Here is a 16,140-nt window from a genome sequence, read left to right on the forward strand (position 1 = left end):
CCCCCCCCCCCACTATATCTTAAGACTAAGACTCCCAATACCCATTCGGCTAGAATAAGATGCGAATTTCCTCTATAAATAGTATTTGCAATAAATCATCCACTTTCATTTTAAAGTTATTTGGCTTTTCCTTTTGTAAATTAGTTTCCCTCCCCTATTTAGTTTAATGTTTTTAAATCAGTCTCAACCTATAGACTGACCTCAATTTGACACCCAAATGTGAGCCCTGAGAGAAAAGTTAACACCAATTTCATCCCATCTTCTGCTCTACACACTCCCCTTATAAACAGTTTTCCCTTCTGCTCAGGGTACGCGTTACTCTTAACGAAAAAAATCTCCTCGCTTCTGGAAGTGAATGAACATCCAATGGTGCCCATGACACAACGAATCGCGAAAAGGACTCGAAAGTCCTTTAATCTGGAGTGTGACTCACAGGAGCAACACCCCTCTGGTATCAATCTCCAAAATCAAGGGGACTCCTTTTAAATAATTCTCCCCAGCTCCTCGGATTTAGATCTTTTGGTGAAGCTACACTGTCAATTACTATGGCCACCTCTACAGGAAATCCATCACCTTTTTGGTAATCAAGGCCCTATGGGTAATCCACGCCTTGAACAAAATACAGGCTCTATGGGCAATAACCCCCTAAGAAGTGTCCAACACCTAGCAGGAAATCCATCATTTTTGGACAATCAAGGCCCTGTAGGTAATCCACGCCTTGAACAAAATCCACACCCTGTGGGAAATAACCCCCTTATAAATGTCCAATACCCAGCAGGAAATCCATCCCTTTTGGACAACCAAGGCCTTGCTGGTAATCCACGCATTGAACAAAATCCAGGACCTGTGGGAAACAACCCCCTTATAAATGTCCAATACCCAGCAGGAAATCCGCCCCTTGGACAAAAATCCAGGCCCTGTGGGAAACCTTCCCCTTTTCTATAACGCCCCCCCCCCTCCCCGCTAAAAATCATGGGTATGCTAATCAGGCACCCTACCTAAATCTACAAGCATTGCAGGCATTTCCCCACGCACCTTTCCAGATTTCCAGGGTCGTGATTACGAAGACCCCACTATCTTCCTAAATCAAATGAAAAAAGATTTTCACAACCGGGGAACTCCAGCCAAACAACGGATTACCCTAGTAGCCCAATCCCTAAAAGATACTGCCACGAGATGGTGGGAAATTTACCGCTGTCTCCCCTTTGAATGGGCCAGTTTTAGGGAACTATTCTCACAAAAATGCACACTACTCAGATTTGCCTTGCACACCCCCGCAAAAATAACCGCGTTGTCACGCGAAAGAGTGGCGCCACTGCCGCTCCAAGAGAGTGGGATTTTCCATTGAAGAGTAGTCCCGTAACTGCTCGGAAACCTACACCCATCGCTACCTCAATGCGAGACCTCCAAACCGACCCACGCATTGAGAAAAAATCGAGGCGCCCAATGGATACCCCTGATATCCAGGCCTCAACAAATCATAGGCCCCCAATGGATACCCCTGATATCCAGGCCTCAACAAACCATAGGCCCCCCATGGAAACCCCTGATATCCAGGTCGACCAAAATGAGGACCCTCTTCCTCAAAATCACACACCACTGCCTCGTTAGGCACCCAAGACCCTCTGGTTGATTCTATCCGTCAAAGGGCTGAGAAAGGACTGACCTCAGTCTTCTTTATTACAATAGGAACATTTTATAGTGGTTGTCCAAATTTGGTCCCTGAATTCTTAGTTTTATTTTCAGGAATTCTATACATTAACTCGATTATTGGAAGGTAAATAAGATTTTAAATTTGATTTGAATCTAATTTAAATTCAGTCATTTGAAGGCTCTTTTACACTTTTCGTCCAACGGTCGTCGACCGTCCAACATGTCGAAAAATCCACTCACACCTCCGGAAAATTAAGTGAAGTCTAGTAATATTTGAGTAATCTTTCAGTGAGTTTTACAAGATAACTAAAATAATACAAGATCTAACTTCATTTTCCAAAGGTTTAGCTGGATATTCCGATATGTCAGTTGGTCGACGACCGATTGAAGGAAGTTGTAAAAGAGCTTTAAATCTAAAGTACAAAATGAATAGAAACAATTGTCAAGAATATAAAGTTCCAGTATATGCGGCACTTCCCATTCTCGACAATTGACAATTGATGTTGATGGAAAAGTGTCCACGAAGCTCGTCATCCATTTCAGCCAGATCTTTACGCTTGAGAGAAACATTGCTGTTGATGTTTCTCCGGGTCATAAAACATCGCTCTTCCTCTATTGGATGCCTGCCCGCGGTTGGGCTTAGTGTCGCCTCTCTTTCTCTGTTGCCGGCTAGTTCTAGCTGTGGTAGAGTAGGCGTTCCGCTTACATATCCCCTTTTTCGGAGTATTTCGGCATGGTTTCGCAGACGTTGCTGCGAAAAGTGCAATAGCTCCGAGTGTTTCCCGTACCACAGAGCATGCAGCCGTGCCATGCAACCCCGTTCAGGGGCCACACTCGCATCGTAGCACTCTAGCAAGTCGTGATTTACTCGCTCCGTCCACCTAAAGGTCCCGAGATTTCGCCGATCCATCGCATTTAATCCATTTTCATTAGCTCCCCCAGCCCTAGAGTGGTCGGCATTGTTGGCCGACCCATTGTCGGGAGCCCTGCGCGTTCTGTTGTTTTGAACCGTACTTCCTACAAGTATGTTTGGTGTTGTCATTGTTGTTCCCACAAGAAGCTAGGGAAAGGGGTTCGTCCATCCTTGTAGAGCCTCGCATACAAGGATAAGGCTGCGTATTCCGAGAGGTCGCCCGGTATCCCACAGTCACCGTTCTAGACACCTCACCCAGGTGCCATTCAGTTTCCGGCACGGTTTTTACACCTACGCTTGCGGGTTAATTCCTTCGGGACCACCTCTGGACATTTTGTCCGTGACTACCTATTTATTTTTGTAACCATATTCAGCAGAAACCCTTGGTACAAGGACCCTCTATCCGCATCCCGAGGACGCGTTCGGTAGCTTTGTCTTAGGCCCTTCGGTATGATTCTAGAGGAATCAAAACCAAACCGAATATATATATATGAACAATCAACAATTATTCTTTTGCAATGTCTGTTCATTGTACGGCGTATAGAAACTAAGATTGGTCATAATGATACCAATATTTCCCTGTGTATAGAACTGGTACGTATGTAGTTATTGTAATTATTTAGATTATTCCGTCCCCCAACACTCTGTACAGGTATGAGCAATTCCATGTTAAATCGTCTGAAGAATTTTATCTAAGATTAGTAAGTTTTGATGAAAATTCTAGTATCCATTCTCATATGTGTTGAAAAAACACCAAAAATAATTTTTGAAAAATTCAAAAAACTTAAAATTTTCAAAATTGAAAATATTGGTCTTTTTTTCTTTGAGCTTTCTCAACTTTGATCATTTTAATTATAATAATAATTGTTTTTATTATTCATAATAAGTCGTAGGTTTGAAATATTTTTTTAAAATAAAATTTGAGAAACCTTTTAGATTAAAAAAAAAATGTTTAAAAATTGATTTTTTATTTTTTTTTAGATTTGTTATAAATAGCTTACAATGTGCTCTAAAAGCCCTGTAAATAAAGCTCAGATTCTTGGGCACTGGGCACCCAACGCCACAACCTATGTTCTTAATTATTTCTCGAAAAACTGTAGGGGATCCATTTTTATATTTACCGAGGTTTAAGCGTACATATTAAACAGATTTATTCAAAACAGTGTGTTATTATGAATAATTTAATAAAAATACATCTCACTATATTTAAAACCACTAAAATTATGAAGGTTAAAAAAAGGAGCAAAATTTTCAATTTTGATTATCTCATAAGTTTTTTGAGTTTTTTAAAAATTGTGTTAGAGTTTTTATTTCAAAACCTAAGAGGACGAATACCACAATTTTCATCAAAATTACTAACAATAGATGAAATTCTTTAGATTAGTTGGCATGGAATTGCTCATATGTATACATATACATATACATATACACACACACATATATATATACATATATATATATATATATATAGATATAGATATATATGTATGGTCGGGATAGATACAAACATCGACCGCGCTTGTCAACCAGTGCGGTTCAGTTTGTACCAGCAGAACATTCTCTTTAATCCAAAGCGGCTTTGTTTCTGAACCTATCACAAAGATTCTATCCCTTCCGTGGTTAATTCATGGTCTTCATTGCAGACCTTGAATAGGCAATCCCAATAAACAGGTGAAACTCGTTTTCACATACCTATTCTATATACATAGAACATCTATTCAGCATATTTCGTTCGATCAATTCCGGCATCTGCAGATATTATTTGGCCTTTCGTTTTTATATTTCACTTGAACTTGAAAAATCAAAGACAGCAATAATAGTCATGAGTTCTTTACATCTTTCAGAAGGTAAGTTATTATTATTACGTTTTGCTTTTTGAAAATTATTGTTTATATATATTAAGCCTGATGAAGGTCAATCCAAAAAATAATGTCTAAATAAATATCTTACAAGTGTATATAATACATAGAATTATCCCATATTGTATTAACAAGCCTTTTTATAATTTGAAGATTTTTCTTTTCATTAGGTTTGACATTACCTAACACATTTTTACATACTTTTTACTTCAAAATGCAATTATTCCAAAAGATAACTGAATTATTATTGTAAACATGTACAACATATTTAAAATTATACCTATTTAAATAAAAAATTTCCAATTAACACTGAAAATAAAAATTGTTAACAAAATAATTGTTTTTTTCTTATATTATACTTTAATAGCCTCTAAATATTATATGATTGGCTTCTCCTTTTACGCTGATTATTTAGATACCAAAAGGTACCATCAGAACGTGATGTCTGCTTGGATATAACGAAAGAATTTTTCTTTGCTCATAAAATTAATCACCCTAGTATATATATATATTTTTTATTTTGCAAAAATGTTTAGAGGTTTACTGCAAACGAATGTGATAACATTTTAAAGGAAGTGTTTGCTGGTTTTCTTAAATTTTGAATTTATAAATTTCAGATTGAGAATCTGAATTTCTTTCAAAATTTGACATTTGGAATGCCTAATGTACAATTTGTAAACCCCGTAGATTAAAGTCGAATTAGCCAAGCTTTTTATGTTTTTTTTAGAATGAATTTTAAAACTGTATTGTATAATTATTAATTTTTTTAGGTTCAGAAAAACCAGATTTGGTGGAAGGGAAACCATATCTCTTCAGTATGAAATTTTGCCCATTTGCTCATCGAGCTCGACTTGCACTTTCATACAAGCAAATTCCACACGAGATAATCAACATCAATTTGAAGAACAAACCAAAATGGTACCTTGATGTGAGTTATAAATTCACATTTCATTTTAAAGTTTAGAATTATTAAGTTTAAGTTATTAATAAATAAATCGATTCGAAATCATGTACACTCGCAACAAATATGGAACAAGTAAACTCAAAATAAGGAAAATTAAAACTGCAAAAATATTTTAAATAGTTCCCAGTAATAAACGTTGAATTTAGAAGAATTAAGAATTTATTTTCCTATGAATACGCGATTTTCTCTGCGTCTAAAAATCCTCCAACGGGAAAAGAAAAATTGGAATTCCTATTCCACTCAATCGATGTAGTTAAATTTAACAGAAGCATTTATTTAACCTATTGTTTATTATTAAATCGTTTTATAACTTAATAGTTAGAAAAATATTCAATTTTATATTAATAATTTATTTAAACGTGTTAAAAAAAAGTATTAATGTATTAATGTAAAATATGTGAATTAAAATAATTTTAACTCTAGAGAAGAGGGCTTGAATTGATTAGAATTAAAATTTCAAAACTTATATTCTACATGAAGGAATTAAAACAATTTATTAGAAATATTTTGTGAATTGATTAGAAGGAATTAAATAAACTCAAAATATGAACACTTTAGCGGAATACAAGACATCTCTGTGAGGTGTGACTATCGGTACAATTAGAAGGAATTAAATATATTGAAACACGTTCTTTTTTAGGGAATAGGAACCTATGTGGCGGCCGCTATGGAAATAGAAATAAATTAGTTTCTGATATATCCTATTCTTATAATGACATTTTAGACAGATGGAAAAATCGCGCATTCAAAATAATAGAATAATCTTTACTTTTACGCTGAAATCTGAATTTTTCTATATTCAACGCTTATTACCAGGTTGAAAAATACATTTCATTTTATAGCTACTTGTTTTAAAATCCACTAAATGTGCCATTCTTTTTTAGATCCATCCCGAGGGAAAAGTTCCAGCTTTTATTGGTCCAGATGGCAAAGTAGTGGTTGAATCAGATGTCATTGTCAATACTTTAGACGAAATGTATCCGGACCCTCCGCTGTACAACGAAGAAACCAAAAGTCGAGACTTGGAATTGGTAAAAAATTTTGGAAAGGTAAGTCAAATAAAGTTGAAAATTCTTAGTCAGAACTTTAAATTTCTGACTATATTTATATTAAAATCTAATAATTCCTCTTATAGATTATTAACATATTTTCCGACTGTATCCACGGAAGAGACAGTAGACCTCTTGATGAAGTCGTCGCTGAAATATCGAAGCACTTAGAACAATTCGAGGAGGAACTAGAGACTCGAGGAACAGATTTCTTCGGAGGTAAGTTAAATATTTAATTTAATATTAAATGTTTATTCCACAAGTAAAACCATTTCACTCAAATTAAAAAACTGCAGGTGATACTCCCGGCATCGTTGACATTATGATCTGGCCCTGGGTTGAACGATCAAAGGCACTCCCGCTAATCTACAAACAACCACTAAGTTTCGAAAAAGAAAAGTTCCCTCTCATAGTAAGTTGGCATTCTGTAGAAAATACCTAATTTCCCAAATAATCTATTTGTAAAATTATAAAAATGGTCTTATATCTCTTTTAGATAAAGTGGGTTATGAATATGAAAGCTCAAGACTTCGTAATTGAAAATGCAGGACCAATTGAAAAATTCGCCAAATTGATTCTGTCCATGAAAGAGGGAAACGTCGACTTTGATTCCATCTAATTAATTTTCTTTTTCGCTCGAAACATATTCCAAAAAAAATGTGATAAACAAAACCAATAAGTAACAATAAGAATAGAGTTGCACATAGTGCAGAACCATTTGCTTACAGATCTTCCTAAAAAAAAGCACAGAATACTTCTCGCAAATATTCTAAACATATCGAGTTTATTACGAGAATTACAATAATGATAAAGTCGCTGAATACTTCAACCGCGTAAGATACAAAAATGCGTACCTACACTTTGTACAATTCGACAATACAAAAGATTTCCTCTCTCTGTAATCTCTGCCTCTCAACAGGAATATATCAATATAAACATCATCGTCATTCATTCAAAAATCGTAGGATACTCTCCAGCGTTAAGGACGAGTTACAATTAAAATTAATATTTATATTAAAATTACAATTCGAATTAGGATTCCGCTTTAAATTATGTCGTTGGGAACGAATCTTGTGCTTGTCCATCGGCTTGATCTCAAGAATTGTTGATTTCTTCTATATTCAAGTGCGTGATGAAACGAAGTCGCATTTGAAGAGCTGGCCTCAATTTTCGAATAATAGATTCAACGTCAGTCTTCATTGTGTCGCCGACAAACATGTATTTTATGTGATAACTGATATATTAATGATGTATGGAAATCGCGTCAATAAATGATTGTGCCTAAAATTATTGAAAAAATTCGTTATTACAGCAATTGTTGAAAGAGATTACCTGCATTTGAAGATTCACATTAATATTTAAAGTATAATGGTGTTAAAAAAAAGTATGTAAAACATTTTTAAAGGACTTGCATAGAATTTGACTTTATTTTTTACGCTGAAAAATTGGTAAGCCTAATGTCTGAAAATTCGACATTGCATTTTTTACAAAGGATACAGTAAGTCGCAAACTGGGTCCATAAATTTCAGGTGAGATTGTTCTTTGTCCACCTTCTCCAGCATTTCGTACAAATTAACTGTGAGTTTATTGACACAAGTCGGCCTCTCCATATTGAATCGCGCAAGGGTTGGGCCAATCAAATGGCATGCATAAATCAATTGCTCCTCAGTAGTGACAGCAGGCTGTAGTTTTTCCTTAACGAACCTAAGCGATTACATCACAACATAAATTTAAATAATCGGAATAGGGTTGTTTCTAGGGCAAGGTGTCCCGCTGAAATCTACGATGAAACTTCCGTACAAATTTAATTTCGAAATTGCTTTCTTATATGCATGATTTTCGTGAAAATGTATTATATTTTTAAAAAATAGGGCTGATAATATACACAAAATAGGTATATGTATATTTTATAGTCAAATCCAAGAGTTCAAATATTATTTCCCGTCTTTTGTTGACAAATTAAATAAACTCAAGTCTTGAACAATTTTTGTATGAAGTTGACAAGTTGTAAAAATAAAAAAGCGATAAACGCAAAATTGAGAATTTACAAATGTTGCAATTTATATATTTTGAATTCCTTCAACTTCATACCTTTTTTCGAGTATTTTTATCATTTGAAGTTTGGAGATATCGAACATATCTTGTATCTAATTCTTATCCAGAAAAATCCTCAAAATATCAGAAACATTTTGATGCCGAGTATGGAAATCAATCTTTGAGAAGACAGTTCTAGCCTTCCAAACAATAAACAAATAGACATTTATGAAGATAACTATAAAAAAATATTAAAAGAATAATTTTCTCAGAAATAACTAAACTTCACATTTATTCAACACGTTCTTTGTTTTAATTTCAATTTTTGTCGCCAAACCTTCCCTTTCTTAAATATCAGGCTGATGTTTTATCTCTGAAACATTTCAACATTTCCAAGCTATTTTATACTTTTTGATATAACGTTTAGTAAAAATACGGCCATTCAAAAAATAAACTGTCTCCATCTTGCTCCGCGTATGAAAAATAAAAATAAATCTGCACACACCCTCTGCAAGGTCACATATCAATTTTCCAATGCTTGAATCTTATAGTTTATAAAATTCTAATTTTATAAATCTTAATAAAAAATCTTCCATATTTTGTTTAATGTTTTTAATCTAATTTTGAAATTTGAATTTTTTAAACTATGTTAATTGAATGGCAAGATTGACGTCAATTATTCGGTAGAATTTTCAACCAATCACGCAGCATAGGTATCAGTGATTCTCAAATATTATTTCTGAGTTCATATTTTCTTTGTTTTGTTAAAATCAACACTAAACAGCCACCAGTAATGCAGTATTTTAAAATAGTCCAAACGTTCGTTAAGTACATACAAGTCAAAACTTTAAATTCTTTTATAAAACATTAATTTAAGAAGTTCTTTCCTCAGAAGAACTTTAGAATAACTTAGTATAATCTCTTAATCAAAATATTGGTTAGAAACCAAACTCTTATTGACTTTAATACTTCAGAACCCCTATCAAGTTTCATTTCACGTGAATCTAATATGAATGATCTTTTTTATACGCACACAATTTTTAAGAATTTGTTTTCTCTTAAAAAGCAGAACGAAAATAATTCTATTAGTTTAGATTAAAATTAAATATTCAAAAATTAATTTAACTATTGTTGCAAATTTGCATATTAAAGATTTTTAAAAATTCTATTGGTAATGGCTAAACTGTGATACGTCATCTGATGGCAAAACCAGAATGAGAAAGAGTTGGTGTGATTTTCAATATGCATTTTAATTTGTGCATAAGAGTGTTTTTATAATTTTCCTTGTGTAGTTTAAAGTATTTATTGCATACTGAACATAAGTCTTTATCGAAAACAAAATGTTTCAGACAGAATTTACACCGTATAGTGAAAAAAAAAACACATTTTTTGACCAAAATGTTTTTCGAACAAAAGAAGAATCATTGTCAGTATCCTAATTATTGTGAAAGTCAACACATTATTAATTTAAATGGATTTATTTCGAAGCAAACATGAACTCAAAATAATTTTTTATTAATCTATTCCTGAAATATTTACTATCTAAAAAATATGACCTAAAAGTTAGGTTAAAATTCGTATTTCAATTCCAATCGTCTATTATTCATATTTTTTGCATAATCTGGATAAAAATGTTCGCTACATATAATTGAAGTTAATTTAAGGTTGTAAAGCATTGAAAAATACATGACATAGTAAAATCATTGTTTCTTTTCTTTAGAAAAACATTGTTGATAAAAATGTGTTTTTCCGCTGTATAAAATGTAAATTCTATCTAAAACGCTTTGTTTTGAATCAAGATTTATTTTTATTATTCAAACACTGTTTTCAGCTTCACAAAACAACTGTAATAACACTTTTATGCAAAACATTAAATTTCACCTTTGAAATTCTACCTACTCTTTCTAGTTCAATTTTTCAACACCAGATGGCTAAATGGTCGACCAAAATTCCCAATATGTAATTTTCCTATAAATTCACTCACTGTGGCAACGTGGTAATCTGACCAACTCCAGCATGATGCCAGATAGAATGAGCCAAAGCCAGCATGTAGCTATATTTATTCTCCAGCAAATTGTTGTGGGTCGTGTTAAAGTTGAAAAGCGTGAATGGACTCATGTCGGGATAATACCAGCCCTGTAAGGCTGGAGACTTAATAGTGTCCACGACACGATCGTAAAACGCTGTCCAGTAACACTCTGGCAGTGCAGCCATCAGTAAACCTACACAGTTTATCCACAGGTGGATTTCTTTGTAGTTAATGGTCGTATACCTAAAAAATACTGCTCATTGAATCTGTTTCTCTCTGCATATTTTTTCTGTAAATAAATAAAGTTGTAATTTTATACCCTTTGGCGACGACATCAAGCAACAAATTAGCGACTAAATTCGGAGCTACTGGTAACGCCATAAGCTCGACACAAGTCACATACAAAGCGTGCGCAGCAGAATTCGGGAATTCGTTAAACCTCCAATCAGTCGCTGGGAAATGAGCGGTCCCTGACATTGCTGTTGATAAAACAGGTTGAAAATTAATTTACAGGCGGTATTCCAGTGGTTCTTCCATAGCTATTTGTGATACAGGTGCGCACAAGCCGGAAGATGGCTCACGATCAAAGCGCGTGAAAAAACGTAGAAAAGTGCGAAATGCTAAGGGCAAATTATGCAATTACCTGTGCGCACATGTGTCAGATGCCATTTTTTAAACAACCATTAAAGAAAATTATATAGGACTTTTTTTCACTTTTTCGAAAAATTTCCCAGCCCGTATCGTGTTTTTCAGCCAGTTGTGCATAATTTTGTTTAAAGAATCTTTAGGTATATTCTTATTTCAGCGATGCGCAAAATGAATATGTTTCAAAATGCACAAAGTACAACAAGGAGACCGCATACCATGTATTTTACGTAACGCCAGTTTGAGATGCCCGTCGTGGAATTTTCTCTGTTGAAAGATTTATTTCTAAACGAGAGCACCCATTCATAGAAAATTTGCTACAAAATTATCTGGGAATTAATGAAAATCTGACCAAGGAAAATCGCGATTATTATCTGTTTTTCATCAGTACCGTCATAGGCGTGCTGTCTCCTTGTAGTATTTTGTCATTTAGAGGCGTGGAAGTCTTCACTTTCTAGGTAGATGTTAAAAAAATATATCGCGATCCAAGGCGACATAGGGAAACGGCATCTAATGTGGCGCACCAAAATATATCTCTCAATTTAAAGAATAATATAAGCTATTTTATTGTAGAAAAATATAAGAGCATGTATTTTGATCCCTTAGTTTTACTCTATATATAGCAAAGTTTATATTGGAATTGATTCAAAAAGTTCATTTCAGGTTTTCCTAAAAAGAGCACCTGCGTGAAGTTACTTGCCATGTTCCCTAATGTGGCGCAGTACTTATCTGCCCAGTAACAGCAAATCCGGAAGGACGTTATAATAGTAGAACAAAAAATATGAGTAAAATAGGGTGTCTCAAAAAATTTCAAAAGTTTTAATTAGTAAAATCCCAGTTTAAAACCTTTTCATATGATTTCTGTCAAAAAGGTCACATTAATAACTTCATAACAGGTGGTGAAAGATTATGAATATGCTTTCGAATTTAAAATAATGTTATACTATCAAGAAAATCTTTCTTTGAGAATGTTTTGATATTTAAAAAAATATTTATTAGGTTGTACGTATTTCTATAATTAAAAAAAAATTTAAGTATCGCGCACTACATTAAGTGTCTGAGTGTACGAGGAAACACGCGTTATATGAAAAATGCAATTAATTTTACTTTAGATTAACGCACGAAAGCATCCACAAGACTTGGAAATATATATATATATATTATAAATTATAAATTTTGTTCATCTTATATATATATATATATATATAAGATGAACAAAATTTATAAGCTTACCGCAGAAATCACTGCAAAACATCAAAAAATAACTTAACTACACACTTTGGGATAAACATGAAAGAATGACTTTAACAATAAATCGTATAATGTTTTCTCATGTTATCACTCAATACATAAATAGATTATTCTTCTAGAATATGTCAATTTATTTCAATACGAGTGTACCACTAGGGTGGCCCAAAAATGCATGGCAAAATTTTTTGCCTGCTAGAGGACAACGAACCCCCCCCCCCTTTTTTTATTCCAAATCCGAAAAAAGAAATTCCATAATTTTTTATTTTTTTATTTTAACAGGTGCCGGTTTTGACTTGAAAGTTTCCCATGTAAAATTCATGGGGAAAAATCACTTTTTGGAAAATGTGACGGGAAAGTATAGGGGCCTGTAAAGAATTACCCAACGAAGAATTTCATCTATCAGACGGTCCTAATACACGCCCACGAGTACCTAAAAACTACCCTTAGAACAAAGAAGGTCAATTCTTCATGAAATCGACCTTTTGAACAGTGTATTCTCGTATTTTCTTGCTTAAAATTATTAATATTGGTCTAGTGGAATATTATCATTGTTTAAATAATTTACAATTATTTAAACAAATGGAATTTGTTTAAACAATTTTTTTAACATTTTTTTTCCTTAAAAATTATTACTATTGGTCTAGTGGAATATTTATTAACATTATTTCATTAATTTGCAATTGTTTAAACAAATGAAATTTATTTAAATATTTTTTTAATAAAAATTATTAATATTTCTTCAGTTGAATATTTATCAACATTATTTGATTAACTTTATTTTAAACAATTATTTTTAATAAAAATTATTACTTAAATATAACTGATAAATTAATAATTATTATTTTAATTATTAATTAGTAATTAATTATTACTGACCAATATTCCACTAAACCCACAGCAATAATTTTTATTTTTAAAAACTTCGAAACGAAATTATTCAAACAAACTTCATTTGTTTAAATAAGTAATAATTAATTAAACAATAATAATAAATATGCCACTAGACTAATATTAATCATTTTAAGTAAAAAAAACCGAGAATACAGTGCTTAAAAGGTGGATTTCATGAAGAATTGACAGTTTTTGTTTTAACTCAAGACCGGCACCTGTTAAAATCGAAAAATCAAAATAATAAAAATTAATAATAATTAATAATTAATAATAATAAAATTACGGAATTTCTTTTTTCGGATTTGGAATGAAATTGGGGGGATCGTTGCTCTCCAAGGAAAAAAAGCGTTTTTGAGCCACCCTAGTGTACCACATTGGGTACTGCACCACATTAAGAGCTGCTTTCCTACACTGGGAGGAAATGTATATTAGGTCAGCTTTTCAATACAAAAAAATTAAAGTGCATTCAATTCTGAAAAGTTTCCTGCGCGTCGTTTTTGTCTTTTTCTTTTTTTTATTTATAATATCTTCAGTCAAAGTATGAAAAAGGTGACCTAATCTATTTCGTCCCCGAGAGATTCTGAAATTTCAAGTGTAGAACCCTGTCTGATTTGAAATATTTTCGGTCTGATAATTTTCATAAATAGTATATTGTGTATCTAGCAGAAAATCAGTCTCTTTATCCAAGCGAGAGTGAATAAAAAAAAATGGCCAAATAGTATTATTTACGATAGAATACTTTTTCTTTTTGCTGAGACAGCTTTGTATTAAGATAGAAATTAAATTTTATCACGAAACGCTTTTTTTTAAATTAACAATAATAATATTCAAATTTGAGTTTTTAAAAATTTGGATTTTTCTTAATCACTTAAATTGCTACAGATATTCTTGAAAATGATATTTGTTTTATAATAATTAATAAAATATATCAAAAAATATTTTTTTAAATTTAATTTTTACACTTTTGTTCAGAAAACTCATTCATTACACCCAAGCTGCTTAATACTGGGTTGACAGTTTAATTTAGTCACATATATTAATCAAAACTTGTCGCTAATAAATGTTATAAAGAAGTTATAATAGTTACAAACAATAAAATGTTGAATATTTTGTATTGATATGTGTAATTTAGTCAGAAATATTAATAAAAATGTATTAATAATTTTTATAAATATTTTATAATAGTTATAACCTATAAAGTATTTCAAAAATTAATATTGATATAAAAAAAGTATTAGAGCATAAATTACTTGAAACTCCCAAAATTAGATAAGTCTATCATAGGATTTAATTAATTCGGTTTGATAAAATATTTTGACTAATATAAACTATTAGAAAAATGCCTCCATAATTGAAAATGTTATGAATAAAACTCATACTTCATACCTTCTTAACATATTTAAAGAAAAAACGAAGTTTATCTCCAAGAATTAGTATTTTTTAATTTGTTTATAGAACTGTTTGATTGCAAAAAAATGTTCTCTCTGCGTAAGAGTATTAAAATTTTAAGTTTGTTAGTCTTGTTTGTTTATATAGATTCAAATTGTCATATTTTACCAAATATTATTAATGATATATCATGTTTAGAAGTATCTCAAACAATTTACACACCAAGGAATAACTTAATTCTGGAAAAATCAACATTATTTGTTTATAACAGTGATTATTACCTGCTGAAAAGACAGAAACCACGCCTAAAAAGCTTTAAAAATGTAAAGCACTTTACTTTAAAATAAAAAATTGAAAATCCGATAAAAGTGAAGGTCCTATACCATTTTACACGAAAACGTGCATTTTTTCGTACTTTGTGACATCTCTTAGTAAAGGAAGGAATGAAACCACGATTTTACTTACTTTCAACAATCCTCTGGACGAGTCGAATGTAATAATCTAGCTCAGGTACCCAGGTGATGGCATCATCAGTAGGTCTGGCTATATAGGCTGTATAAGCTTCAGATAAAGCCCAACCTGAAGGTCTAATTTCCTTCAGCGATCCTAAAATCGCCGAAACAAGGCGTCGTTTCAGGTTTGGTCGGTCTCTCAAGTTCCGCTCATAGTAATGCAAGGTGTTGTAGAGATAAGTCACTGGTCGATCTATTGGAAAAAAAAATATATATATATATATATTTAAATCATATGCTTAGATAATTCATGTATTTACCACAGATTTACGAACCATGAAACTTATAGAGACATCCCAAATGTTCTAAGAGAATCTCCAAGCTTTTTGAGACAGGAGGTATTTCCAAATACCTATGCACCACAATGTCGAAGACAGGCAAGAATCTCAAGCACACATTTCCGAAATAAACGGGCAAACTCTGATATTGACCGGGCCCACCGCTGGTTTGTTCCACAATTCCTTCAGGGGCAAATTTCTCGGGAAATTTCCTATGAAATGCTAAATGCTTCTCATGCCAATTGGACTGTTTCCAGTGCTCAGGGGAATTTTCCCTGACGAATTCCTGAACTCTGTTTCGGAATTCGGTTGCTTTGAGAAGCAGCAATTGTATTATGAAGAAGCAGACTTGAGCTTCACTGCCTTCTTGGGTTCTAAGAGCCTGAAATGAAATAGTTTATATTTACTGTTAAAATCCTGGAATAAAATTTCCTGACAATTCCAGGTTTTTTCCAGGTATCTCAAGTTTTTTCCAGATATAATTTTTTATGGTAAGGTGCCATTTAAGTATATCGCATTTTCAGTTTCTAGGTACGAGGGTAGTTCAATAAGTCCTTAGAATGACCAACAAATGGCGCGCGAAGCGCTCCAAATCATCTGTTTTCAGTCAGCACCACTCCCGACTAGATATATGGTGCAGTCACAGTCCACATCTTCTGAGTTTACGTGTTTT

At 32.7% G+C, this 16,140-nt stretch overlaps 2 protein-coding genes across 4 annotated transcripts in view; one reads left to right on the forward strand and one right to left on the reverse strand.

The window, feature by feature from the left end:
- The window catches only part of LOC117177371 (pyrimidodiazepine synthase-like), a 9,350-nt gene extending 1,625 nt beyond the window's left edge, over nucleotides 1-7,725 (forward strand). For 2 of the 3 annotated variants that reach the window (XM_033368013.1, XM_033368014.1), the window contains 5 exons: nucleotides 5,196-5,353; nucleotides 6,274-6,438; nucleotides 6,525-6,657; nucleotides 6,735-6,850; nucleotides 6,935-7,725. In XM_033368013.1, coding sequence (XP_033223904.1) covers nucleotides 5,196-5,353; nucleotides 6,274-6,438; nucleotides 6,525-6,657; nucleotides 6,735-6,850; nucleotides 6,935-7,057 — 695 coding nt within the window. In that variant the 3' untranslated portion in view covers nucleotides 7,058-7,725. Of the gene's footprint in view, nucleotides 1-4,102; nucleotides 4,414-5,195; nucleotides 5,354-6,273; nucleotides 6,439-6,524; nucleotides 6,658-6,734; nucleotides 6,851-6,934 lie in introns of those variants that run through there. The other variant, XM_033368012.1, reaches the window with a different exon arrangement.
- The window catches only part of LOC117177368 (mediator of RNA polymerase II transcription subunit 23), a 25,659-nt gene continuing 16,722 nt past the window's right edge, over nucleotides 7,204-16,140 (reverse strand). Inside the window, exons 16-21 of the mRNA XM_033368009.1 lie at nucleotides 15,465-15,849; nucleotides 15,143-15,382; nucleotides 10,821-10,980; nucleotides 10,457-10,744; nucleotides 7,936-8,142; nucleotides 7,204-7,672 (exon numbers count right to left, since the gene is read on the reverse strand). Of these exons, the coding sequence (XP_033223900.1) occupies nucleotides 7,534-7,672; nucleotides 7,936-8,142; nucleotides 10,457-10,744; nucleotides 10,821-10,980; nucleotides 15,143-15,382; nucleotides 15,465-15,849 (1,419 nt within the window). The 3' untranslated portion in view covers nucleotides 7,204-7,533. The remainder of the gene's footprint in view (nucleotides 7,673-7,935; nucleotides 8,143-10,456; nucleotides 10,745-10,820; nucleotides 10,981-15,142; nucleotides 15,383-15,464; nucleotides 15,850-16,140) is intronic.

Source organism: Belonocnema kinseyi, chromosome 7, assembly GCF_010883055.1.
Source record: "Belonocnema kinseyi isolate 2016_QV_RU_SX_M_011 chromosome 7, B_treatae_v1, whole genome shotgun sequence".
Lineage (NCBI taxonomy): Eukaryota > Metazoa > Arthropoda > Insecta > Hymenoptera > Cynipidae > Belonocnema > Belonocnema kinseyi.